Source organism: Physella acuta, unplaced genomic scaffold (assembly GCF_028476545.2).
Source record: "Physella acuta isolate Inbredline_101_S28 unplaced genomic scaffold, ASM2847654v3 ptg001213l, whole genome shotgun sequence".
Classification (NCBI taxonomy): domain Eukaryota; kingdom Metazoa; phylum Mollusca; class Gastropoda; family Physidae; genus Physella; species Physella acuta.
This window is the reverse complement of record NW_026732730.1, coordinates 99,460-127,139: the sequence shown is the minus strand read 5'-3', so window position 1 is coordinate 127,139 and position 27,680 is coordinate 99,460. Positions and strand designations below refer to the sequence as shown.

General features: G+C 34.4%; 1 protein-coding gene across 2 annotated transcripts; it reads left to right on the top strand.

Annotated features, from left to right (window-relative positions):
• Positions 1–1,660: 1,660 nt before the first annotated feature.
• LOC131957142 (transmembrane protein 267) lies at positions 1,661–19,835 on the top strand. 2 transcript variants are annotated; one of them, XM_059321868.1, is made up of 3 exons: positions 1,661–1,693; positions 16,074–16,412; positions 19,517–19,835. In XM_059321868.1, the coding sequence occupies exons 1-3, from the start codon at positions 1,682–1,684 to the stop codon at positions 19,832–19,834; spliced, it is 669 nt and encodes a 222-aa protein (XP_059177851.1). In that variant the 5' UTR covers positions 1,661–1,681; the 3' UTR covers position 19,835. The 2 variants fall into 2 exon arrangements, 1 of the variants encoding a protein (XP_059177851.1); XR_009389027.1 differs by lacking the exon at positions 19,517–19,835 and having other exon boundaries at positions 1,661–1,778; positions 16,074–16,208.
• The last annotated feature ends 7,845 nt before the right edge of the window (positions 19,836–27,680 follow it).

Sequence of the window (27,680 nt, the reverse complement as noted above, 5' to 3'; positions counted from 1 at the left end):
GTAATCATCATAAACCCGGCATTGCCCACCCAAACCACAACCAACCAAAACCAAAACAACAAAACGCAAACATAACGCTAACACAATTACAAATGCAAACGAAAACAAAAACCTAACAACAAACCCAACCACAACCACAAACACCAATACGAACACAAAGAAAAAAACAAACGAAAAAGCAAACGAAAACAAACCAAATCCAAACGCAAAACCAACCACAAACACAAATACAAACACAAACCCAAAGAAAAAAAACACAAACGAAAACGAAAAAAGAAAGAACAAAAACGAACCAAATCAAAACGCAACCACTAACGCAAACCCAACCTGAACACAAAGAAAACACTAACGCGAACATAAACGCAAAGTGCTCACATTCTAGCCCGGGGCGGAATCGCCTGTTTCAGCTTAATAAACGACTATAGTACCCCAACTTATTCATAGTCTTTTGCACTCACTTTAACGAACGTAGGCGCCAAACCGAACACGGGAGGCCCGGGGCCCCAAATAGCACCCTGTCTGTGCGCCACAGGACGCACCATGACGTAACCGCACGATTCAACTTAGTAAACGACTATAGTACTTAACTTATTCATATTCTTTTGAACTCAGGCGAACGTAGGTACTATAGCGTACACGGGAAGGCCCTGGGCGCCAAATAGAACCCTGTCGGGGTGCCGGGGGACGCCCGGATTTGATTCACTTAAAGACTATAGTAACCATTCTTATCCATAGTCTATCGCACTGTTTAAAACAAAATTATGCAGCATAGCGCTCACATGATAGCCCAGGGTGCCAAATCGAACCGTGCAGGGGCGCCGGCGGACGCGCCTGTTTCAATTTAGTGAACAAAATGATAATACTCCAAGCTTATCCGTAAATGGAAAGAAATAAACATATAGGATTTGTAGGACCTGGCTTATTAAATGTTATTGATTTTAAAAAATAATTATTGAACAGTATTTGTTCAGTGTATGGAATAAATAAAAGGCAGTATTAAAAATACCAACGACATTGCACTTAATCAATCCCCGCTAATTATGTAATTATTTTTTTTCTTAACACCAAAACAAAGTAATAAAAAGTAAATTCTTTCTTCCTACGATTTAATGATTTTTTTTAAAGGGAAGTGACTGTGTAATACATTTCAGACACAATTTTAGAAATTTTATAAACGTTGATAGGCCCCTACACTTTTTAAAATTTTTATGTAATGTTCATAATTAAAAATTATTATTCTAAGTATATAAAATGAAAATGGTTTTTAAAGACTTTCAATAGTAATTTTTTACTCATAAATTTAGACAGTGAGTACTATAATAATCTAATACTTAAATCCATCGAAGTATCCACGACAAACTTTTTTTTACAAACATGTTACATACAGAATTGAGCTTTATAGATCTCTATATTAGATTTCACATTTTTAGGAGGTTTTATGTTTTGAAAGTTACAAAAAATGGGTAATCTATCGTTTTAGGTGCGTAAAATCAGCCGAGGCTAGAAATGTGCGAAAAGTTACCTCATTGTTATAGCTTTAATAGAAGTATATTGTGATATATCTGTGTCAAATATTATAGATATTTTCTATATAAAAAGCGTTAATTTGTAAGCGGTCATTTTAATGAGTGGTTTCCCCTGAATCTCTAGCAATGATTGTACCAAAAGAAAAAAAAACAAGATGGCTGCTAAAGTAAATGAGTTTGGTTTCATTTTATGAAAACATCTTTAGTCTTGATTATTTACTGAAAAGTTTTAATACAATTGTTTAAAAACTGGTAAATTAATGAGATTACCTTTTTGGTAAAACATTACTTTAGCGTCGTAAATTTCGACGAAGCTAGTAAGGTGTAGTGGAAGTAACTAATGAATATTGAATATTCAATTCGGCCAAAACTAACTAGTAATGTGGGGAAGAGTGAATTAATGAATATGTCTTTAAATATGAGTATATTTTCGTATATTATAATACAATATTATAGATAATTGTATAATAGATCACCATTTATGGTTATATCAATTTAAATACCCTGAAATTAATTTTTATCAACTGTTCGAAATTTGCTATTAAAAACAGTTAAACAGCAGCCATCTTAAGAAAATATTATTTAGAGTAGCTTCCCTTTCATTTCTATTCGTATGAAAATGTATTTAAATATGATTGTCTTGTATTTGTATTGGCCCACAAAGTATTTTAAAAAAAAAATAACATCATCAATTCTAGAAGTATTGTGATATGCAACTTGTATCTATGTAAATTTTTTATTAAAATCACGTTTTTTGTACTGTTTATTTGATCTTTACAATACAGTTTGGGTTTTTTCTTATTGTTTGAATGTTCGCTATTTTCATTTCAGGTTTTTCTTTTCTTTAATAAGTGATTCTATCGTAAATTATGACAGTTTTTTTACTTCTCTTTTCCTTAATTAAACCCCAACCTCCATCATATTTTCGTTGTCAATGTCACAAAAAGTCATGATGTAAAAAATTACGTTTCACTCTGCCTTTATCTAAGATCCCTAGCCATAATTCTGACAAAAATAAATGTTTTTCATCATTTTTACTTTCTCGTATGTACGAAGTATAGAGAAAGTCTTGTAATCGTGCAAAAATCTCTACGTTTTACACCTCACTGATACGGAAAAACATAATTTTACAATCTTGTTGGTATGTCTGTGTGTGTGTCTCTCTCTCTGTGTGTCTGTGTGTGTGTGTGTGTCTGTCTGTGTAAACACGATAACTTGAGTACCGTTACAGCTAGGTTGATGAAATTTCATATATAAGTATTTTATCAAAATCGTAGATCCGTATCAACTTTTGAGCGATTTCCGATAACCGGAAGTAGTACTTTTTCTACTTTGAATTTTTCAAAAGCCTATAACTTGAGTGTTATTTCAGATAGATATAGGAAATTTCACTATTAAGTAAAAGATCACATTCTCTACCTTCAGTCAAATTTTGAGTAATTTCCGTTGATCGGAAGTACTAATTTACGCTATTTCCGATTTCTCAAAAAACCGCATGTAAATTTATAAAGTACTAATAATATTGCGCACTATTATGCACATTTTGTTTTGGCGTAAGCTTGGTGCGCAATTCTTTTTTCTACGAGATTCTATTCTATTTTTAAAAAGTTAAATAATAAAAAATCATGTCTATATTCCGAGTTATATAAGAATATTCGAGAAAGTTGCGGGGGGGGGGGGGGGAATCACTCCCGGTTTATTATATAGAGAGACAAAAGTATTATCCACCAGCCTCCCTCGTAAAACATCACTTAAAAATATCAGCCACTCCACCCCTTAGTGCGGGTTCTCTTATCCGTAGTCACTACTTTTCAGACACATTTTGGTTATCCTTTGTTGTGTTGTCAAAATGTCAATATCAAACACCCAAATCAGTGATATCGGGCTGTCCATAAATGATGTCACATATGATTTGCTACGGGAGTGAGTGAAGATTTGTGACGTCAACTCGGGCGCCTCCGCAATTTATGACGTGTAGGTCTAATGAAAGGAGGTAAACGGGGAAAAATACCTAGGTCATTAATGGAGAACCTCTATAATACTATGTTCAATCAAAATAACGATAAATAAGCATTAGTATACGTATACCTTGCTCAAAACGAATCATCATAAATGTTGCAAGCCTGCTAGTTTTAGACGTTTGCCAAAACGGCCTCAACACATTATTATACCCGTCAAAAATGCCTGTCGACGAATAAGCAGCGACTAATGCGGGGCGTTAGGAATACGGCCATCAGCGTGGGGCCCGGGTCCGACTATACAAACGGGGCCGTTTTAGAGCACCAGTAGGCTATCCCGCTTTGTAAGATGCCGTAAATACTTTTATTCAATTTCGCGAAACTGCGCAAAAATGTAGTAATGTTCCATCTTTTGAGGCCTTTTTTTTTCTTGGACTTAAATTGAAATAACATGTTGACTGTTGGGCCTAATACTAATACACAGCTCTTAATTTTCGAACATCACTTTTAATGTATCACGATTCAGAACTATAATTTACTTAATATAAGTGTCATCTTATCGTTTATTCTGCTTTTTATAAAGCGCAGAGCAGCTTCAAAATCGGACGGCCATCCTTTTGTCACCAAGCTTCTTTTTTAGCTTAATGGGTAGTCTAGTTCTATACGGTGGGAGCTTAAAACATTTTTAAAGGGCCGAAAGTCTCATGACAGCAAGCTTTCAGAAATAACCACGTACGTTTAAATTATGGACGAGTGATTTCAAGGGAAACTACTGTATAATTGTTTTTGAAACATGACCGCTGCTTGTATTAGCTTATTGTTATCACGAACAGGGTAGTTAAAAGTTTATTCCAGGAAAATTTTAAACTGGTTTGGTCATGGATTGTGATTTGTTATTCAATTATCTGTTATATTATGTAAAATGTGTCATAAATATCGCCAAATGAAAAAAAAATTGTATTAGTTACCTCCACCCAGTGCCGGCGTTAGGGGGTGGAAAACGGGGCGGCCGCCCCAGGCCCCGCGCTTGAAGGGGCCCCCGCGCTTCAGCACCGCCATTGTTGTCTGAATTAGTTTGTAAACTTAAATAATCTTTGCTGTATTGAATTTGAAAAAAAAAATGGCCGAAATTGTTGATTGTTATAAACTGAGGCCAAGGCTGATGTTAGTGAGTTATCCCCTACATGACCTGGGACAGACCGTCATTCGATACGAAAACATTAGTGTCACACCTCGCTTAGTGTCGACTCGCTTTTGACCTGAGGTGACTGGTGATGGCGGTTGCGAATTAGCCCCCGACCTGACATGGGAAGTAAAATCAGGAAAACACGTAATGAGATACCCCATTGTATTCTGACCGATGAAGTGAAAATGATTCTGACGAAAATAATTAATTCCCAATGATCGTAAAAGATATATACGATCCGGGTAATTGGGAACATGTATCAACGATGTCCCAAGACAGGCTATGCGGCCTGTCGATTCTGTCAATAGAAAAAGACATTGCCTCCAACTTGGACTATGATGATATAATCAAGGAATTTTCCTCACGAAAGGCAAAAAAAGTAGATCTTCGTTTGTGAACGTACTGGTATGATTTTAATAAATAAACATTAATGTAAAAAAATCAAGTTTGAAGCCGATGTTCATCGTCTCTTTAATGCGTGTCTCTAACTTATATCTGTTTTATTTTTTTATTTTTCAAACAAAAAGCTTTAACAGAAACAAGCAACGTTTCAAAAGCACTTCTAAGTGAACACATCTATAATATAAGCGGGCTGTGTCTGTCCGTCCGTCATCGCTATAGATTTTGGAACCATAAAAATAAACTATGCACCATGCAGTGCTTTTGAGTGCACCGCAGTGTCTTATTATAAGTATTAGAGTAGGGTTTGTTTATATAACGACATAGAGCTATTTTATAATTTCCACTGTTTGTACAATTTTGCATAACGTAAAGAGAATATTAAATACATGCACATTGCTAAAACATATTAAAAGGATCAATGTCAAATATCGTTTTCGTTAATATTCCTAGAGAAAGTGGATACATTTTAATAACATAATAGCTGTAGGTTAGAAAAATCTAATTAAACTGTTTAGTAATTTTGCCAAGGGAGGTATTTTAAAAATAAATTGAACTCACGCTAAAAATGTGAATGCAAAATCTGCAAGACGGAATAATTGTTGGAATAATATAATTAGCAAAATGTGAATGCAAATTATGCAGACGTGTAAGAGTACATTATTGTTGGAATATTATAATTAGCATTGATTGATAAAAGGCTATTTTTTATTTATTTTATTCACTGAATGTAATGTTTACTACTTATAATTTTTAATCAACTATTAAGCACTATTATAGACGCGTCATCACGTTCATTCGGTGCGCAATGGTTTTAGTTATGAAACTCTATTGTAAATTTTTAAAATTTAAAGTACTGGGAAAAAATGCGTGAATGGATAAAGTGAAATATTGTAGGTAAAACACGGATTTTTTAAATACTGCCTATTATTTATTCTGTTTACTAATTATTATTCTATCTTTCGGTTTGCGGACAAGCTAGGGGTTTTATAGGAGAGGCGTAGCGAGGGGGGGGGGGCATATGTCCCCGGGTGCCAACCTTAGGGGGCGCCAAAGTGGGTTGGAAAAAATTTGCGAGGGGGGGGGGGTGGTGGAAATCGAAAGTTTTTAGGGCGGGGGGGGGGGGGGGACGGACAGGGGTGCAAATCGAAAGTTTGAGGGGGGTGCAAATCACCGGAAAGGGCGCGATTTGGCGCTACGGACTAGACTGTGAGCAATATGCCTTTATGATTGCATTTAAATTGTGTTTATGTTATGAGTGTTGTGTTTGTTTTTTCGTTTGTGTTTTTTTTTTGCGTTCGTTTGTGTTGTGTTTAGTTTTGTCCTGTTCCCAAGTTGGTACATTTAAAAAAGATTTACCGTGGCGGAGCACGGGATGCAGCTAGTTATTTTTTAATCAGTGTCTTTATGTTAAAACTAATATACGACATTGATAAGCAGCTTAAAAATACCATATATATCGTTATAAATATTAATTCGCGTTGAGAAGAAAAAAAAACCGCCTCTCTGTGCATGTTTTAGACACCAATGGAAAAATATAAGGCCCCGCGCGGATGGTTGGCCCTAGGCCCCGCGTACCCTAACGCCGGCTCTGCCTCCACCGCACATTACCAGCTTCGTTGGAATTTACGACGCTAAACTAAGGTTTTACCAGATATCTATAAATATAAAGCAAAGTGGTCAAGTGCCCCATAGGGCACTTCCCGGCGCCGCAGGCGCGTCAAATTTGGCACGATGGTGCCTTGGGGCGTTAGAACACGAGGGCCGGTGACGGTTTGGCAAAAAGTCTACGAAGAGGGGTCAAAACTGACCTCGACTGACCGGCGCCTTATATGGGCTATATTACGAAAAAAAAATTCCTCCGACGCCCCCCCCCCTTGATATTTTGTGAGGTGGTAGGAGAACGCCTTGGGGTGTCACAAAAAACTCGGCATATCTGGGAAAACTACGTAAAGGGGTCAAACTGACCAGTTGTATTTCCCTATATAATCTTTGTATTTTATGGGACAAACAGAGGGTAATTTCAAAACGGATTTTAGGGCACTTACCCTCTTTACATCTGGCTAATTTTTGGCATGCTTATAGGTAAATGGCTTCGCCGTAGGACAGACCAGTCGGTTTCACTTAAAGCACTCGACGAGGGCTAAAAAGTGACCGCGAGTGAAATTCTCTTTATATGAGCTCTATCACGAAATTTTTTTTCCTCCGACGACCCCGCTTGAAATTTTGTGAGGTGGTAGGAGAACGCCTTTTAGTTTCACAAAAAATTCGCCATGTCGTGGAAAAATCGGGAAATGGGTCAAAACTGACCAGTCGTATTTCCCTATATAATCTTTGTATTTTATGGCAAAAACCGGGAAATTTTTAACACAATTTTTAGGTTACTTAACTTAACGTCTGTACGTCGTGCTAAGTTTTTGCATACACTACTATAGATGACTAGGCCGTATGGAAAAACTGTTGGTCAGACTCAAAGCCCTCGACGAGGGCTAAAAGCTGATCGTGAGTGAAATTCTCCTATATGAGATATATATATAAATAAATTGACGAACGATCCCCTTAATATTATGTGACGTCGTAGACCAACCCTGGAAGGTAACAAAAAAAATTATTCCCTTCGTAAACAGCCATTATAGTCGTTAAATATGTTCGTATACCGTAATTTGTTATATAAGCATAGCAACTGTTTGTTAAAAAAAAAGTAAACAAAGACATACGTCATACGTTCAGTTTTCAAGGGAGGTAACGTTTTTAAATTTTTCAAATAATTGTATACTATTTTAAACAGAAACAGAAAATGACGAAGTATAGCATTTGTTTTGGTACAAAATTAAGTTGTTATTTTGTTACGTATCCCAATAAAATAAATAAATTAATTTCAAAAGGCAATGTAACATAAATTATGAGATATACTGTTCATGGAACCTGTGTAGTTCTAATTCCATTTTAGTTATACATTGCGCACTTTCCAATATTTCTCTGAGAACGGAATTTAAACAACAAACAACATTTTTTCTAAAGTTAGCATAATGTTTAAATTTAAGCACTCCACACCCAATCCATCACTAAATAATTAAGTATTCAAATTCTCAAATGTTTTTTAAAAACCTAAGCGAAGCTAGGCAGTATGCCTAGTTTTATATAATACAATTAATACAACGGATAATTGAATAACAAATCACAATCCATGACCAAACCAATCAAAAATATCATGGAATAAACTTCAAACTACCATGTTCGAGACAATGAGTAAATACAAGCATCATCCACATTTCAAAAACAACATTACAGTTGTTTCCCTTGAAAAATTGTGTATTCGAATGTCTGTTGTGTTGATTTTGTGGTTTATAGCAATTTTTCTTTTTCAATACAGTTGAAATGAATGAATCTAGTCAGACTTAATAGTGCGCATCCAAGACAACAATTGTTTGGTGGTCGAGCTTTTGAACACTTTTTTTGCAGTAACCAAATCAATATTAGATCGCCCGTAGATGATGTCGCTCTTATAAGGTTAAGATAGTTATGACAGCGTGCACCATTACTGAACAATTTATAAATTGTGACGTGTGGTGAGGAGATGTTGAGTAGAACTCAGCGATGGGATTTTGAGACGGGTCAGGTTTTTTTTGGGTGAAAATGTGGATGGTTGGGGGAGAAAGACCAGCTGTAGAAGTATGACGCGTCATTCATTTGTGATCCATTTAGGCCTAGGTGTTTATTTTATTTAATGGTAGGCTGTTATTATTAGGCCAACACTTTTTATGAGCTATGAATTTTATACGTATCAAAACATGCTTTATTATTTAAATACTACATATTTTTCCGTAACTGCTTCGTTTGCTTCCAGCTTTCATTCGTTTTTTTTTTTGCATCTCTATGGTCGATTTTTACCCCTCCCCACCACTAATCTTTATAAAAAGCCATTCAACATATAATTAGGTCTCAAAGTTCCACTCCCTCTAAAATAGATTACCTGTTCGATATTTGTTTTTTAAAAGAAATATTAAACGTATGCGTCATGTTTTTTTACCCCACAATTTCATCTCCAACTTAACATATTATCGTCCCCAAGTTCAAATCAAGTAGTACCGTTTTGAGACTTTACGCATTTTGACTAACGAATAGATCTAAAAACGTTTAATTTGATATATATCTACCCTCCGTACTACTAATACAGGTGTTCTTAACCTGGATTCGATCGAACCCAGTAGTTCGGTGAGTCAGTCTCAGGGATTCGGCGGAGGTCAAGACGCACACTCGACTCATATGATTCACAATCAGATTTAGTCAGTGGGGACGATAGAAAAATTGAGAAGGCTCAAGAAATGTAAAAAGCATGCCGCGTCGCATTTCTTGAACCCCACAGTTTCATATTCAATTTAGCACATCGTTCCCAAGTTCACGCACGTGCTTGACGTCATGTACCGGTACCTCCGCCCGTTAGGCTAATTTTATAGAAAAAAACAACCAACCAGCACTACCTTTTTAAAACTTAAATGACGTTTTATTTGATTGCTCATATTGCTGTTCTATTAAATAGCCCCTCACCCCCCTCCCCCACCCCAACTCCTCTCGCCCCCACTCGTACATTTAAACGTACATGGTTATTTCCGCAAGCTTGCTGTCTTGAGACTTTCAGCCCTTTAAAAATGCATTAAGCTACCACTGTATAAAACTAGACTACCCATTAAGCTCCAGAAGAAGCAGTCATTAAGATGCGATTGGTAACAACATGATAGGGCGTCCGATTTTGAAGGTGCTCCGCACTTTATAAAAAGCACAATCAACGATAAGATGACACGTATATTAAGTACATTAAAGTTCTAAATCTTGATATATTAAAACTGTCATTCGAAAATTAAGAGCTGTGTATTAAGCCCAACAGTCAACATCATATTTCAATTTAAGTCCAAGAAAAAAGTCCTCAAAAGATGGAACATTACTACATTTTTGCGCAGTTTCGCGAAATGGAATTACAGTTTTTACGTAGGTGGTCTAAACTGAAATTAACTATTGATTGCAGACTTCTGTAGTGAGTTTTTTCCTAAAAGAACTTTCGATTGTACACAAATTTTATAAAAAATATCCCAATAAATAAAAAAGTTATGCGGTTTTTAAAAAAGCAAAATTTGGTAAAACAAAAAAAAAATTATTTTTAAAAAGTGCCGTTTGAGAATCAATATTTTCTACAAAAATTACATAAAAGTGTGAAAATCGGTAAAGTAACTGCAAAGTTTGTAATATACATGACCAATTTTTTTCAGTCATCTAAAAAAAAAAAAAAAATATTGAAATTTACATGAGTGCTTTTTGGTCGTTTTTATTTTCGTTCCAAAAAAGTAAATTTTAAAAAATACAATATATATATATATATATATATATATATATATATATATATATATATATATATATATATATATATATATATATATATATATATATATATAAATATATATTTATATATATATATATATTTATATATATATATATATATTTATATATATATATATTTATATATATATATATATATATATATATATATATATATATATATATATATATATATATATATATATATATATATATATATATATATATATATATATATATATTGCTTTTGACGCAGAATAACTCTAAAACTATTGGGTTAGTAATAGGGCTGGTAAGTAGGTCACCAACCAGTTCTATGGCTCATGCAGGCTTTATTGAGCCGTAGAACTGGTTGGTGACCTACTTAACAGCCCTATATTAACAGGAAGATTGTTTTCATACTTTTAAAAATCACATGAATTTAAATGTTCCATTTATCTAGTGCAGGAGAAAAAAAATCTAAATTTAGTGATATAAGTGATATAACAGTTGTTGCCACATGCTTTAGTTTTTTACAAACCAATCGGGTTGATAATAATTAATTGCTATGGGGTAACAGTTTTTTAATCCACAACTATATATTTTTGTACAGCTTGTTTCTGGAGGAGCGTCAAGAGTAAGCAATATGTTTTAGGAACTATGGGGGCTGTTTTCGCATTTTAGAAAACTGTTGTAATAAAGTGTAATAGAAATTAATTAAAATACTCTATGTTGACAGAGTTATATAAATACTCTATGTTAACGTTGACAACGAAAATATGATGATTAGGGTTCAACTTAGGTAAGGAGAAGTAAAAAAAAACTGATATAATTTACGATTGAGTTACTATTTAAATAAATCAAACACTAAAAACCTAAAATGAATATAGCAAACATCCAAACAATAAGAAAAAAACTCAAACTGTGTAGTAATGTTTAAATAAACATTAGTACTACAAACGGGATTTTATAATTGGATACACGTTGCATCTCACAATACTTCTAGAAGTGATGATGTTGTTCGTCAGTAAATTCAGTTTTTCATAGGGAAGAATTAAAAAAATGCTCTGTAGGCCTATATAAATAAACAATATAATCAAAGTTAAATTTAAATACAGATCAAAGGTAGTCCAAACTGGCGAAAAAGTGCGTTTTGGGGTCAGTTTTTGCGGTTTTCAAAAATAAAAGGTCACTACTTCTAGTTGTCCTATAAGAATAAAAATTATATGTCAATAAAGTTTAAGTCTTTATCTGTCGTATTCTGGTATTTTTATATCTGTAACACATGTTTGAATGTGTTTTATATTTGTTTCAAAAGTATCAGTTACGTCAACAAATTTCACCGTTTTGCGAGTACCGATCGACCCCACACTGTCATATTTGGTCGCGGCTTCGCGACGAAGCATCTTAGAAGCATAATCTAAGCGAATTCTAGGCTATTGTTTGATGTATAAATTGAAAAAAAAATAACTTGTTTATTTTATTTTTAAAAAATCAGTTTTTAAACTTTAACTGACGATATATACACGAAAACAAACTAATTCTGTTTCAATTTTTACACCGATGTAAAGTTCACTTTTATAACTACTTTGTGTTGTAAATTCAAGTATTTCTGATTTACGGTCGCGAAGCCGTGCCCTCGATAAACATATAGACCTCGAGCCGACTTTCAACCCCGAGTGAGTAGCTCGCCGAACGGTTTTAAAGGTTGACGACCGACGATGCTAAACGGATTTTACACTTGCTAGAGCCTTCAAACAAGTTGTAAGTACCATTTTTAAAGTTTCATTTCCATTTTAATAAATGAATTTTAAGTTTGAATGTCAATTTGGTTTAATTAGTACACGTTATTAATGTAAATTTAGCGTGTGAACTACGATTGCACACATAATGTGTTTAGACGGGAAGCTATTTAATTCAGGACATTCTATGGATTTAAAATATGGATGCACTTAACTATTAGATGCTAGTGTTTACTAATTCTTTAAAATCTAACGAATGGGATTAATGATAGGGTCGTATTACTAAAGTTTATCTGGACTATCACGTCAAAATTATGAATCGACAAATTCAAAATGGCCACCAGACAATCCTGGTTACTTTCTGGACGAACGCAATTATTTACAAGGAACGAAGGTTAAATACTTACAAAATACTAATGAAACTCAAAAGAAATTTATAATTATAATAACTATTTTTGTAAATACATTTTTATCAATTTTTTAAAAGCTAAAGACACAAAATTTTAAGGACTAATGTAATTATTTTTTTTTTTTTTTCTGTTGTTCACTCTGATTCTGATTCCCATGCTGAATAATGTGAAATGGTCCGCGCTAGTCTCGTTAATAAAATGTACCAAATCAGTTTTTAGATGGTGGTGTAATTTTTTAAGATTGTACATGTTGTGACTTAGTTTTAAATGTTATCTATATATATAATTCTCTTCTTGGAGACCATAGAAAACACCAAGCTCTTAGCGCGCCTCCTAGCAGCCCCCTCTCTTCCTCTCTAGGCATATCCTACCACCCTCACCCCCACATAGTCTGATGAGCTGTGGTTCACGCTAAATGTTTACAATCGTAGAGCCGGGTTTAGTGACGGCTATTAGGGGCAGATAATTTAGTTTGAAACGATTTTAAACTTAGGGGAGGTAACTAAGGGGGGGGGGGGGGGCTGGTTTCACGGGGGGGGGGGGGTTGGGGGAAAGGAGGGTTTTAGTGTTTTACAGCAAATATTATCAGTGGCAGCATTCAAATTATGAATTACTGAAAAGTTTAAAATAAAAAAAACTAAATAGCGGCGTATGATTCACCGCGGGTCGGCTCGTATAATATATTATTTGTAAGAGTAAGTAGTACTAGTAGTATTTCTCATTATTTTTTTTTTATAGGACAGTTAAGTTGTCCTATAGGATGTTGAGAACCACAGTATGGCATCTTCATCATTGGATATCTCAACCAGTGTGGCACATTCAACGAATATTTCATTCAGTAGAATTACTATTAAAAATATACTATCAAGTATACATTACTTTTAACAAAAAAATGTGTTTTCAGGCTTTTTCATGTTTCCCAAAACATATCACTTACTCTTGACGCTCCACAACATCAAGGTTGAGGGAAACAAGACGTACAAAGATGTGGCGTTTTAGTTTTAAAACTGTTCCTCCAAAGCAGTTATCTACCTGATAGGTTTGATTGTAGCATCAACTGCTGCATCACTTGTAGGCATCACGTTTTTATTAGACTACATTACATTACATTACTCAACTAATTTTTTATTCTGTTTCTCCTGCACTAGATAACTGTGGCATTTTTTTAAAATAATATTTTAATTCATGTGATTTTTTGAAAATAATGAACACATTCTTCCTGTTAATGTTACCAACACAATAGTTTTAGAATTATTCATGTCCAAAGCAACAACAAAAAATTGAATATTTTTTTTTTGTATGAAAATAAAAGTGACCAAAACGCATTTTTGTCATTTTCAATTATTTTTTTATCTTAGAAATTACTCACTCCAGAAGTCTGCAATCAATTGTTAATTTCAGTTTGGACTACCTGTGTTTAATGACACATTTACTATTTCGAACAGTATTGTTAATAATTCATTTCAGGAGATTGAAATTGATTTAGCCATAAATCGTGATCTATTATTCAGTTATCTGTAATATTTTATTAAAACATACGAAAATATAGTCCTACTCGTATTTAAAGACATTCATTAATTCCCTCTCTCCCACATTACTATAAGCTTCGGCCGAATTTACAACGCTAAACGTATTCAGCATATATTTTAGGCTATTATTAGTAGCTCACTACAAATAGCCCTCAGAAGGCTATTTTAGTATTTGTAGTTAACTACGAATGGACACTCTTTCAGAATATCTATCATGGAGTTCGTGTAGATATAGTAGAGCCAATCATGTGTAACACTCACTCAGTGGGGATGTTTTTAACCCACTGAGGTGTTGTGGTTAAGACGGGCTGACCCTGAGATTTAGAATGCACTGAAACGACGCTGTTGTCAACTACTGGCTTTATCGGCATTACATCAAGCCATAAACGGCGATGTAGAAGAACAGTAGTAAACAGTGTAGAAAACAGTAGACCACGACTTATAGATGAATAATGAATTATATCCCTAAAACAAATGTAAACAAAAGGTTATCACTGGCAATACCATGTGTAGGCTACAAAAATACACTGGTGCAATAAAATATGTTACTGCCAATAAGTAGCAATAAGTAGCACAATAAAAACTACTTAAATAAATAGTCAACACCTAACTAGTGCGCAACATGCGGCATTAGCAGGAACAATACCTCTAGGTACCGTCACCCTCCGTGTGCACAGACAGCAGCTTTGGGTCTGACTGACACGGCTAGGCACGAACTACCCATAGGTAAAATCGCTCACCAAGGAACATGCAAAAAAACTACATCAACAGGGGTGCGGTCCTACAGGGCCGCAACCCAATGAATTACAACTTTATTACTTATCCCCCCTTGGCTAGTAACCATGTGTTACACATGTTTGTGTTATGAAAGTGAAAGTTAAACAATGTTTAAACTTAGGTTTCATGAAAATAAAGTTGAAATGTAGCCTTAAATTCTCAAATTTATGTTTAAGTCCTCTGGATTTGCAACTTCTTTAACATTGATTTAAAAAAAAAACTTAAATTTTGGAAATATTGTCATACTTAAGTTCTTATTTTTTAAAATTATTTTTATGTCGCCTTAAGTGAAGTGATCGGGAGTGATTTCCCCTAAACTTTTTAGTACATTCGTTTAACCCAGTAAGAAAGATGACACGTTCAGGGAAAGCATGCAATATAAATGAATATTTTATTGCTTAAAAAAAAACAACTTAAATTAAAAAAAATAATTTAATTGAGTAGAACAAAGAATTACATACCAAAATGAACGTGTATTATTGAGCGAAAAATTAGTAATTTATCAAGGAAACATTGATTAATTTATCAAAAAATTATTAAACATCTAATTAAGCCATTTTCATTTTGTTGTTGCCCTCTTGACAAGTTTGAAATAAATCCGTCCAGTAAAAGTAACATTGTTTGAGAAATTATAAATACCTTAAAGAGAGAAAAATAGACAGACGTATCTGTAAAACGAATTACTGCCTGACTGACCGACGGACGTGCATTTGTGCATTTTCTTTGTGTACAATTTTGTAATTGCGCATTTTTCTGTTTGCGCAATTTCCTAGCTACGCATTATTCTGTGTCCGCATTTTTCTGCTTGCGCAATACTCACTCACGCACTTTTTTGCAAGTGGTCGAATATTCACCCCCCCCCCCTTAAGAATGAAAGAGAACCGCACAAATTGGCAATAGAAATTCCTCAGCAAATTATTTGCTAGTACCCCATCTAATTTAAGGTGTGTTTAACAGACTCCACTTGCTTGAAAGGTTAATGAGGAGGATGTCAGAAGAGGGAGATGTCAGCTTGATTTTTCTGACAAGAGGGAGGGAGTGTGAGGGTGGTTGGTAAAAATCGTTTAAAATTGCGTAACATTATTTTTAGTATAGGCTAAATTATAGTATATCATAGTACAAAATAGAGCTAGTGTAATTAATTATATAATTCTATCATGTAAATCTTAAAATGCATTTAAATAACATTTATTGCAGATTTCCGAAACAATGTGGACTGAACTTATTATACAATGCTTTCCTAACCCTGTAGCCACAAGTGTGCTGTTTATCATTATAATTTTAGTGTGTACGTTTGGTGATAATATTATAATAACTATTTCAAACATGGATCAGGTTGAAAATAAACATTTTATATGTGCGTTGCTTGACAGTTGTACTCATGCTGTTGTTGGTGGACTAATTTGGACAATAGTAAGTGTTGGTTCAGAGATGTTTACCAAATGTAAAATATGCTTGCAGTGTATTTGGTGTTCCTTGTTAGCAGCATCTGTTGACATAGACCATTTTTTGGTCGCAAGGACCTTGGACTTAAAGGTAAAAAAGTATAATTTTTATTGAATCCTCTTGTATGTAAAGCTTAGTCCCATGTGGATTCTCTCTTGCCAATTTGTAACCCAGATTGTTTTGTTTGATAACGGTTGTGTACGGTTGCCGGTAGAACGTCCCTTTTGTATGCGTTGCATCGGCCCACCCCAATTTTATTTTATTAAATTGGGAAACAAATTTTCAAAACAAAACCAGTGTTTTCGGGTAGGGACAAAGCCCCCCGCCCCCTCTGGTACAACGTCTAAGGCCAACGGGTCTACATTATAAAATTAGGCTCTACCTTTAGTCTGTATGATCTATAAATGTGACCAGTGTTTCTTTCAGACTTTTTTCTCTCCCAAGTGGGGTAGGGCTACTTGAAATGTTCGGGGTAGAGGGCGGACAATGGTAAAAGTATTTTTGCCTTGGTGTCACCCCTAATTGGTGTCACCCAGTGCGATCCGCACCCTCCTACCCCCCCCCCCTCCCCCCACTACGCCTCTTGTAATGCCTACATTGTCACATCTATCAATAGGTAGTCCAAACTGAAATTAACTATTGATTGCAGACTTATGGAGTGAGTATGTCATGAAAAAACTTTTAATTGTAAGCTCTATGCCGCAAATTTTATAAAAATATCTCAATAAATAAAAAAGTTATGCGATTTTTAAAAAAGCAAAATTTGGTAAAAAACTGATTTTCAAAAAGTGCCATTTTTGAGAACCCATATTTTCTAAACTAAATAACATAGAAGTGTAGAAATTGGTAAAGTTACTGCAAAGTTTGTAATATATATGCCCAATTTCTTTCAGAAAGTGAGTCTTTCTAAGGTAAAAAAATAATTGAAAATGACAAAAATGCGTTTTGGTCACTTTTATTTTCATTAAAAAAAAAAAAATTCATTTTTTTTTTTTGCTTTGGACGTAGAATAACTCTAAAACTATTGTGTTGGTAACATTAACAGGAAGAATGTGTTCATTATTTTCAAAAATCACATGAGTTAAAATATTATTTTTTAAAAAATGCCACAGTTATCTAGTGCAGGAGAAACAGAATCAAAATTTAGTGGAGTAATATAATGTAATCTAATAAAGACGTGATGCCTACAAGTGATGCAGCAGTTGATGCTACATTCAAACCTATCGGGTTGATAACTGCTTTGGGGGAACAGTTTTTAAAACCACAACTCCACATCTTTGTATGTCTTGTTTCCCTCAACCTTGATCTTGTGGAGCATCAAGAGCAAGTGATATGTTTTGGGAACTGTAGGGGGGGGGGCTTGGCCTTCTTCCCTTCCCTTGTAAGGAAACTTCTGGATAGGCCACCATAAATGTCTCCAGCTATGGAATAAATAATTTATTTAGTGATTAATAAAATATATTTAAATTTACTACTAGCCTATTGTGTAGGCCTACTATTTGTCCTATGACTATAACTGGAAACATATGAAAAAGCCTGAAAACACCTTTTTGTTAAAAGTAATGTATACTTGATAGTATATTTTTAATATTAATTCTATTGAATGAAATATTCGTTGTTTGTGCCAAAATGGTTGAGATATCCAATGATGAAGGTGCCATACTGTGGTTCTCAACATCTTATAGGACAACTTAACTGTCCTTCATTGTTACTATATGCATATAAAATAAATAAATAATGAGAAATACTACTATTACTACTTACACTTACAACTAATATAACATTTAAAACTAAGTCACAACATGTACAATCTGAATAAATTACCATCTAAAAATTGATCTGGTACATTTTATTAAGGAGACTGGCGCAGACCATTTCACATTATTCAGCAGGGGAATCAGAATCAGAGTGCACAACAGAAAATAAAAAATTAATCATATTAGTCCTTAAAAATTAGTGTCTTTTGTTTTAAATAAATTAATAAAAATGTACAGTTATTATAATTATAAATTTCTTTTGTGTTTCATTAATATTTTATAAGTATTTAACCTTCGTTCCCTGTAAATGAGTTCGTCCACATAGTAACCAGGATTGTCTGGTGGCCATTTTGAATTTGTCGATTCATAATTTTGACGTGATAGTCCAGATAAACTGTAGTAATACGACCCTATCATTAATCCCATTAGATAGATTTTAAAGAATTAGTAAACACTAGCATCTAATAGTTAAGTGCATCCATATTTTAAGTCCCTAGAATGTCCTGAATTAAATAGCTTCACGTCTAAACACACCCTGTGTACAAGCGTAGTTCACACGCTAAAACCGTGGACTAGTAGCGTTCAAATTTACATTAATAACGTGTACTAATTAAACCAAACTGATATTCAAACTTAAAATTCATTTATTAAAATGGAAATGAAACTTTAAAAATGATACTTACAACTTGTTTGAAGGCTCTAGCAAGGGTAAAATCCGTTTAGCATCATCGGTCGTCAACCTTTAAAACCGTTCGGCGAGCTACTAATTCGGGGCTGAAAGTTGACTCGAGGGTTATATGCTTGATGAGGGCACGGCTTCGCGACGGTAAATCAGAAATACTTGAATTTACAACACAAAGTAGTTATAAAAGCGAACTTTACTTCGGTGTAAAAATTGAAACAGAATTAGTTTGTTTTCGTGTATATATCGTCATTTAAATTTTAAAAACTGATTTTTTAAAATGAAATAAGCAAGTTATTTTTTCAATTTATACATCAAACGATAGACTAGAATTCGCTCTTAAAATGACATTAAAGATTATGCTTTTACGATGCTTCGTCGCGAAGCCGCAACTAAATGAAACAGTGTGGGGTCGATCGGTACTCGCAAAACGGTGAACTTTGTTGACGTAACTGATACTTTTCAAACAAATATAAAACACATTCAAACATGTGTTACAGATATAAAATACCAGATTACGACAGATAAAAACTTAAACTTTATTGAAATATAATTTTTATTCTTATAGGACAACTAGAAGTAGTGAATTTTTTTTTTTGAAAACCGCAAAAACTGCCCCTAAAACGCACTTTTTCGCCAGTTTGGACTACCTACTATCAATACACATTTCGGCGACATTACTGAACACTAATTTATTTATATAAAATCTTGTAATTTATAAGTTTATTTTAAATTTTTTTGATCCACTTTTTCAGGAAGCAACTCAAATTGTTGGCAGACCACCATTTCACAACACAAGCCTGATTTTGCTGTTTATATTATTTTTTGTTATGATTATAATCTGTAAACGAATAAAAAGCATTTTTAGTTATATTTTAATTTTAATGTTGGTATCATCGGTCATATCACACCATTTAAGAGATGCCTGTCATAGAGGACTTTGGCTGTCACCGTTTGGGCATACACCTCTATTTCCTGCAGTTCTGTATAAATCATTAATTGTGATTCTTGCTTTAATTTTAAGAATGTGCTATTTTCTTGTATTTAGGTTAAATAAAGTTATTAATTTGTAAACGCTAGTTTATGTTGTTTTTGCATCTTAGGTAACTAGTGTAATTACAAAAACAACGTATTTAGTTGTCTATAGCGACAATGTCAAGGCCAAAACTGAACTGAGTTATTTAGAGTTATTATGCAACAGATATTGTACAAAAAAGTAGCTGGTGTGACCTTAATAGAATTTTACCTGTAAACATAAAGACAGATGGACAAGCTATCAGTGACTGCAAGAGGTAGTACCGAAATAGAATAGTTTGACCTTAATATTGTTGATAATGCTGGGTGTATATAAGCAGCGCTACTTTTTGGGTAGAAAAGAGGAACACTGTGAGTGTGCGAGATAGTAGATGAGCACAGAAACGGATAGAGAAAGTGTGTGCACAGAGTGGAGGAACACTGTGAGAGAGAAGATGTGAGGCAGAAGAGAACATGGGACGACCGGAGGTAAAATAAATACAGAGATGATTGTTAGTAGAAGGACGGAGTGATATAGTGTTTGGACCTGTGACATTGGAGGTCTGTTGAGATTCACCTAATTATCTGAACTGTGATTATTCAAGAGTGTTGTAATCTTGAACCTGCGGTCAGAGGGTGCTCCTTTATATCAGGTGGGTATACCGGTGCCAAATAAGGTTTCCGCGGCCTAGAGGCGAGAATTCCTACAGACAGAACGTTGTAGGCCTTGGCGCATTTGGGATTCCATACAAGACCTTATATATATATATATATATATATATATATATATATATATATATATATATATATATATATATATATATATACTAGGCATATTGCCTAGCTTTGCTTAGGTTTTAAATTAAAGATATTGAGAATTTGAATGATTAATTAATTGGTAATATGCTGTTTTTTTTTTTAATTGGCATGAACATGTTAATTTATTCATTGTATAAAAAATACAATAGTTGAAAATGTACATGTGTAATTACAACAAAAGATAAATTACAATATTGAAAATGAGAACTGAAGTTCAATGGTGATATGCTGTTAATCGGAGTTCCTAGGGCCTAAGTTTAAAGAGACTGGTAATTTCTTGTCATGGTAACATTGATGAAGTATTCGCAAGCTTATAACTCGCAAAGTTATTAGAACTGCAAAGCCTTCCTAAATAGAATAAACAAAAAATATAATAAATTCAGTTTCGCTATTAATTTTTTTCCATTTTTATTACAATAAATACTTTAATTAATAACTAAATATCTATTCATACGAATACAATACGTTGTAATTTTTGTTCTTTCTTTAAAAATAGTATAACAATTATTTTTTAAAATATTATTTTGATAAGTTACCTCCCCTTTACAAAGACCAATTGACGTACAGTTTGTTTACGTTTTCACAAACAATTGTTTATATAAGAAAATACGTCTCCTGGACAAATCTAACGTCCGTAAAAGGTTTTTTCGTCGGGAATAAAGTTTTTTGTTACCCTCCAGTGTCGGTCTACGACCTCAGAAAATATTAGGGGGGGGGGGGGGTCGTTCCTCAATTAATTTTTTATATCTTATTTAAGGAGATTTTCCCTCGCGATCATTTTTAGCTTTGAGTTTGACCAACAGTTTTTCCACACCGCCTAGTCATCTATAGAGGTGCGTGCAAAAAATTAGCCAGATATACCGAGTTTAAGTACTCTAAAATCCGCGTTGAAATGACCCTCTGTTTTTCCCATAAAATACAAAGATTATATAGGGAAATACAACTGGTCAGTTTAGACTCAATTGCAGATTTTTCCCGGATATGCCGAGTTTTTTCTGACACCCCTAGGCGATCCCCTACCACCTCAAAAAATATCAAGGGTGGGGGGGGGGTCGTTGGGCAAAAGTTTTTTCGTAATATAGCCCATATAAGGCACGGGTCAGTCGAGGCCAGTTTTGACCCCCTCTCCGTGGACTTTTCGGCCAACTGTCACAGCCCTCGTGTTCTATCGCCCCAAGACATCATCGTGCAAAATTTGACGAAGTATAGCATTTATTTGAGTATAATTTGTGTTAAGTATTAAAATATGTATCCTAATTATAATTATAAAATCGTAGCTTCATTTTCGTTATTCGCACTAATGTGCTACCGACACCCGCGCGGAGCGTGGCGCGCTGTGGGAATATCCACCCCAATGAGGGGACCTCCATCCACCTGCAGCGCAGTGCGCTGAAAGAATAAAATGATTCACCGTGGCGGAGCACGGGTATGGAGCTAGTATAACATAATCTCGTAGAAAAAAAGAAATGCGCACCAAGTGAACGCCAAACATTACATGTATAATAGCAAGGGATATTATTAGTAATTTACGCGATTTCCGATTTCTCAAAAAACGCATGTGAATTTATAAAGTACCTACCTAGCTGGTCAACATGATAGGTGGTACGGTTTCTAAACGCAAATTGTTAATATTAAATTTTTATGTTTTACTTTTCCCTCATAGAAAATGCACAGTTGAAAATCACAAAAACACGCGATTAATTCTTATTCATCTATCTATCCTAATATATAAAAGCCCACGTGCGCACTTCTGTCAGTCCGCAATATTTTTGGCAACGTCGTCAGCATGTTCAGCAATATATGGAGAACTATATGGAGATACGGACTATTGTAGAAATTAATATGGTGCACGGTATAAATGTATAAACTATTTTTTTAAAGAAGGAAAATAAATATAAAAGCATATTTGAATGTAGAAACAGATTTCTAACAAAATCGTTTATTGTCGTGACAAGAACGCATTAAACAATGACGTCACATATCATATGTTTACACTAAGGAAAGAACACAAAACTATTGGCGTAATCTTCCAATTTTAGAATATAAAGAAATGAACTATTTCATTCAAAGTTGAATTAGATCTACATACGCTACGAAATGTATACAATCCTAAATTATTTTATATAAATCTTTGTTGGTTTAGCTATTGTATTGGCTGATTTGGGATAACTTAAGTTTCTAACGCGGACTCCCTATGTAAACTACACCACTAATTTTATATCTATTCGGAACTTCCCAGATAGCTGAGTTGATAGTGTAACAGTTACCATGCGGGCGGTACGGGTTCAAGAGTAGAGTTCACCCGTATCTGTCTTCACAGCATATGAAGCGATATTTTGTCCGAGGAACATAAGAGTAAGAGTGATTCCCGTCTGTGATGGGGGGGGGGGGGTATGTATATTTTCTCTATTTATGTTCTGGTCTATGTATCTATATTCCTCGTGGCGGAGCACGGGTATGCAGCTAGTATATCTATATATATATATAAAGCAATGTTGTCGGGACCGATAGGGCACTTCCTGGCGCCGCAGGCGCTTCAAATTCGGCGTGAGTCTGCCTTGGGGCGAAAGAACACGAGAGGGGGCCAAAACTGGCCTCGAGTGACCGGCGCCTTACATGGGCTATATTATGAAAAAACTTTTGCCCGATGACCCCCCTTGAAATTTTGTGAAGTGGTAGGAGAACGCCTAGGGGTGTCACAAAAAACTCGCCATGTCCGGGAAAAATCTGGAAATGGGTCAAAACTGACCACTTGTATTTCCCTATATATTCATTGTATTTTATGTGAAAAGCAGAGAGTAATTTCAACAAAGATTTCAGGGTACTTACCCTCTGTACATCAGGCTAATTTTTGCCATACTCTTAGGTAAATGGCTAGGCCGTAGGGCAAATATGTCGGTTTAACTCAAAGCCCTCTACGAGGGCTAAAAAGTGACCGCCAGTGAAATTCTCTTTATATGAGCTCTATTACGAAAAAAGCTTTTGCCCGACGACCCCCCCTTGAAATTTTGTTAGGTGGTAGGAAAACGCCTATAGGGGTGTCACAAAAAAACTCGCAATGTCCGGGGAAAATCAGGAAATGTGTCAAAACTGACTAGTCGTATTTCCCAATATAATCTTTGTATTTTATGTGAAAAACAGTAGGTAATTTCAACAACGATTTTATGGTACTTACCCTCCGTACATCAGATTTATTTTTTGCAGGCACCTAGATAAATGAGGGCTAAAAAGTGAGCGCGAGTGAAATTTTCTTAATATGAGCTATATTATAAAAAAATTATTTTGCCCGACGACCCCACTTGATATTTTGTCAGGTGGTATAAGAACGACTAAGGGTGTCAGAAAAAACTCGCCATATCCGGGAATAATCTGGAAATGTGTCAAAACTGACCAGTCGTATTTCCATATACAATTTATGTATTTTATGTGAAAAACAGGGTAATTTCAACACAAATTTTAGGGTGCTTAACCTCTGTATATCTGTCTAATTTTTTGCATGCACCTCTATAGATGACTAGACCGTATGAAAAAACTGTTGGTCAGACTCAATGCCATCAACGAGGGCTAAAAAATGCCCGCTAGTAAAATTCCCCATATATGAGATACATGACACATAAATAAATTGACGAACGATCTCCCTAATATTTTGTAACAATTGTTTATGAAAAAGTAAACAAAGACATTCGTCATGCGTTCAATTTTCAAGGGAGGTAACATTTTTAAAATTATTATTTTTTAAACAATTGTATACTATTTTAAACATAAACAGAAAATGACAAAGTATTGCATTTGCTTTAGAAAAAATTAAGTTGCTAATTAAGGTACGTATCCTAATTAAATAAATTATTAAATTTTAAAAGTCAATGTAATATAAATTATAAGATATACTGTTCATGGCACCTCTGTAGTTCTCATTCCATTTTAGTGATACATTGCGAATTTTCCATTATTTTCTCTGAAAACGGACTTTAAACAACAAACAACAACAACATTTTCTCTAAAAATTAGCATTACTGTTTAAATTAAGCACTCCACACCTCAGCCATCTCTAAATAATTAATTAAGTATTCAAATCGAAGCTAGGCATCATGCCCAGTATATATATATATATATATATATATATATATATATATATATATGTGTGTGTGTGTGTGTGTGTGCGTCTGTGTCTGTAAACACGATAACTTGAGTACCGTTACTGCTAGGTTGATAAAATTTTATATATAAGTATTTTATCAAAATCGTAGATCCGTATCAACTTTTGAGCGATTCCCGATAACCGGAAGTGGTACTTTTTCTACTTTGAGTTTTTTAAAAGCCTATAACTTGAGTACTATTTCAGATCGATGAGTATAATGTCACTTGTAAGTAAAAGTTCTAATTCTCTACCTTCTTTCAAATTTTGAGTTATTTCCGTTGACCGGAAGTAGTAATTTACGCTATTTCCAATTTCTCAAAAAAAAAGCATGTAAATTTATAAAGTCCTAATAATATTTCTACTAGATTCTATTCTATTTTAAAAAGTTTAAGTAGACCTAAACAAAAATCATGTATATATTCCGAGTTGCCATCCCTCCCACGTAGTGTTGTATTAGAATACTAGCCATCTGTACCCGTTTCACGTGAATTATAGGCCTATATATTTTAAAATGTTGTACTTACTTGTGAAAAATAATTTATGAAATAGTTATTGGTCAAAACGCAATGTGCTTTACTACACGCTGAATGATATTAGTGACAAAGCAAAGAAATAACTTATTAGCTAAAAAACATAACACAGGCACACACTGACTAAGTGACTCCGTTAAATGATTCCGTTAAAAATCTGGCTATTCAATGGTCATTATGTTGTTTTTAAATAATTTGTATTAGTTTGACCGATAAAATTGTATATATTTCATAGCGTACCTATGAGTAGATCTATAGATCTAGATCTAAATCAAATTTGAATGAAGTAGTTCCTTTCATTATAGTCTAAAATCGGAAGATACACATACAAAAAAAAATTGTTTGACTTGGTGTGTCTCGATCCCACACCACTTGCGTGGTATTAAGTACACTATCGTCTCAGCTATGTAGGTACCTTATAATCATAATTTGATCCCAAATTAGCCAATTCCATAGCTAAACGAACAAAGATTTCTATAAAATAATTAAGGCCTGAAACAGTTTAATATAGAAATTATTATTGGAATAGATTCTAGAGTAGAGTCTAAATCTAGGTCTAGGTCTAAGCGTCTAGTCTAAGTCTAGTCTAGTTTTGTGCTTAGATTATCTAGTCTAGATCTAGAATCTCTAGAATCTCTAGATCTAGATATCTAGAATTTAAATAGAATTTAACGTCATTGTTAAATGCGTTCTTGTCCCAAGTATAAACACTTTTCCGGTTGCATAGTTAAAATTGTTTTTCTACATTTGAATACGCCTTTATTTTTTTTTCTTTAAATAAAATTGTGGTTATACATTTAAAACATCTACCATATTATTTTCAACAAAATTCCGTATCAAGTTCTCCGTATATTGCTAAGGATTCTGATGTGATATCCTGCTAAATATTTTGCTTACAGAGAGAGAGAGAGAGAGATAGAAGTGCGCACATGGTCTTATATATATTAGGACTAGTGCATACCCGTACTCCGCCACGGTAAATCTTTTTTAAATGTACCATCTTGGGAACAGAGATTTAATGATTTGTTATACTATAGTGATACACTTGCATACCCCCTTAAAGCAATTAAAGCAAAATGAATAAGCAGCTGACTGCATCATTATCTTTCTATAAGGAGCGTGTAAAAAAGTGGCGCAATTGTAATCTTTATGTTTTTTGGAAGGGTTCTATGAGAGACAGTTTAATCAATGAGAATTCAATACATTAAAATAACAGCGCCGACCACCATAAAATAGACCTTACGACACATAAACAGCAATCTCAAAAAAATTCAACACTGTACCGATCCACACCTAACTCATTCTCCTAGCACACAGAGTTTCCTTCAGGCATCTACCAGGCATTTCTATCGCCCCCCCCCCCCCCCGAAAAAATGAAATTTATATAACTTATAAAGAAAATATATCATTTTAAAAGTGTCCGCCCCCTCCCCCGAAGAAAGTCTACCGCCCAACCCCCCCCCCCCCCGAAAATTTCAAGTGCCCCCCCCCCCCCCCCCCCCCGAGAAAAAAGTTTGGAAGAAACACTGCTAGCCCAGGGGTCGGCAACCTTTTGATACGCAAGAGCCAAAAGTTACAACAAAATTTCCCAGTTTTTAAAGAGCCACAATTTTTAGTTCAATATTTTGGTAGCCTATTTGATTAGGATTAGGTAAATAAATTTGATTTGTTATTTAAAATAAATAGCTTCGAATATGAAATAATATTTATTCATATAAAAACATAGACATGTTTCGCCAGAATAGTAAAATTAGTAATCACATAATATTATTCTAGGACTATCTCAATCCACTTTAGAAGCTGTTAATTTTTATTTTATTTTTTCTTTACGGATATCGCCGGCTCAGGAGGTGTCTCCCATTAGCTAGTTAGGCCTCAACACGGCAAACGCCAACTAACTGGCTTGGATATCGGTTTGAATAACTTGCATCGTACGCTTCTATCCTTTGGTTCTCATAAGGCTTATCTTCTATCCCACTGAACGCAGGGTAAAGTCGAACCCCACCGTCCAGTAAAAATGAAATTATATAACTATTAATATGTGTGCAAGGAGCTGGAGAGCCGCATCTGGACGTCAAAAGAGCCGCATGCATTTCGCGAGCCGCGGGTTTCCGACCCCTGTCCTAGCCACATCAACCCGCAAGCACCACTCGTACATCACTGTATTATCCAAACGGCTGCATCTGTGATGTTTTTTTATGCTGATATAGCAACCAAAACCGTAACTCATAAAACTCTCAAAAATTTAATTTTACTTATCAAACAATATAACATTTTTTTAAAATGGCGCAACGCTCTAACTGATGTCTGCCAATATTTCTCTTCTTCCCTTCCCCGTGGTGTAATATAAACCGCCGATATACGACATGTATTAAACCACATACATTTAATTTAACTTTAGCCATTCCGTAGATTTTA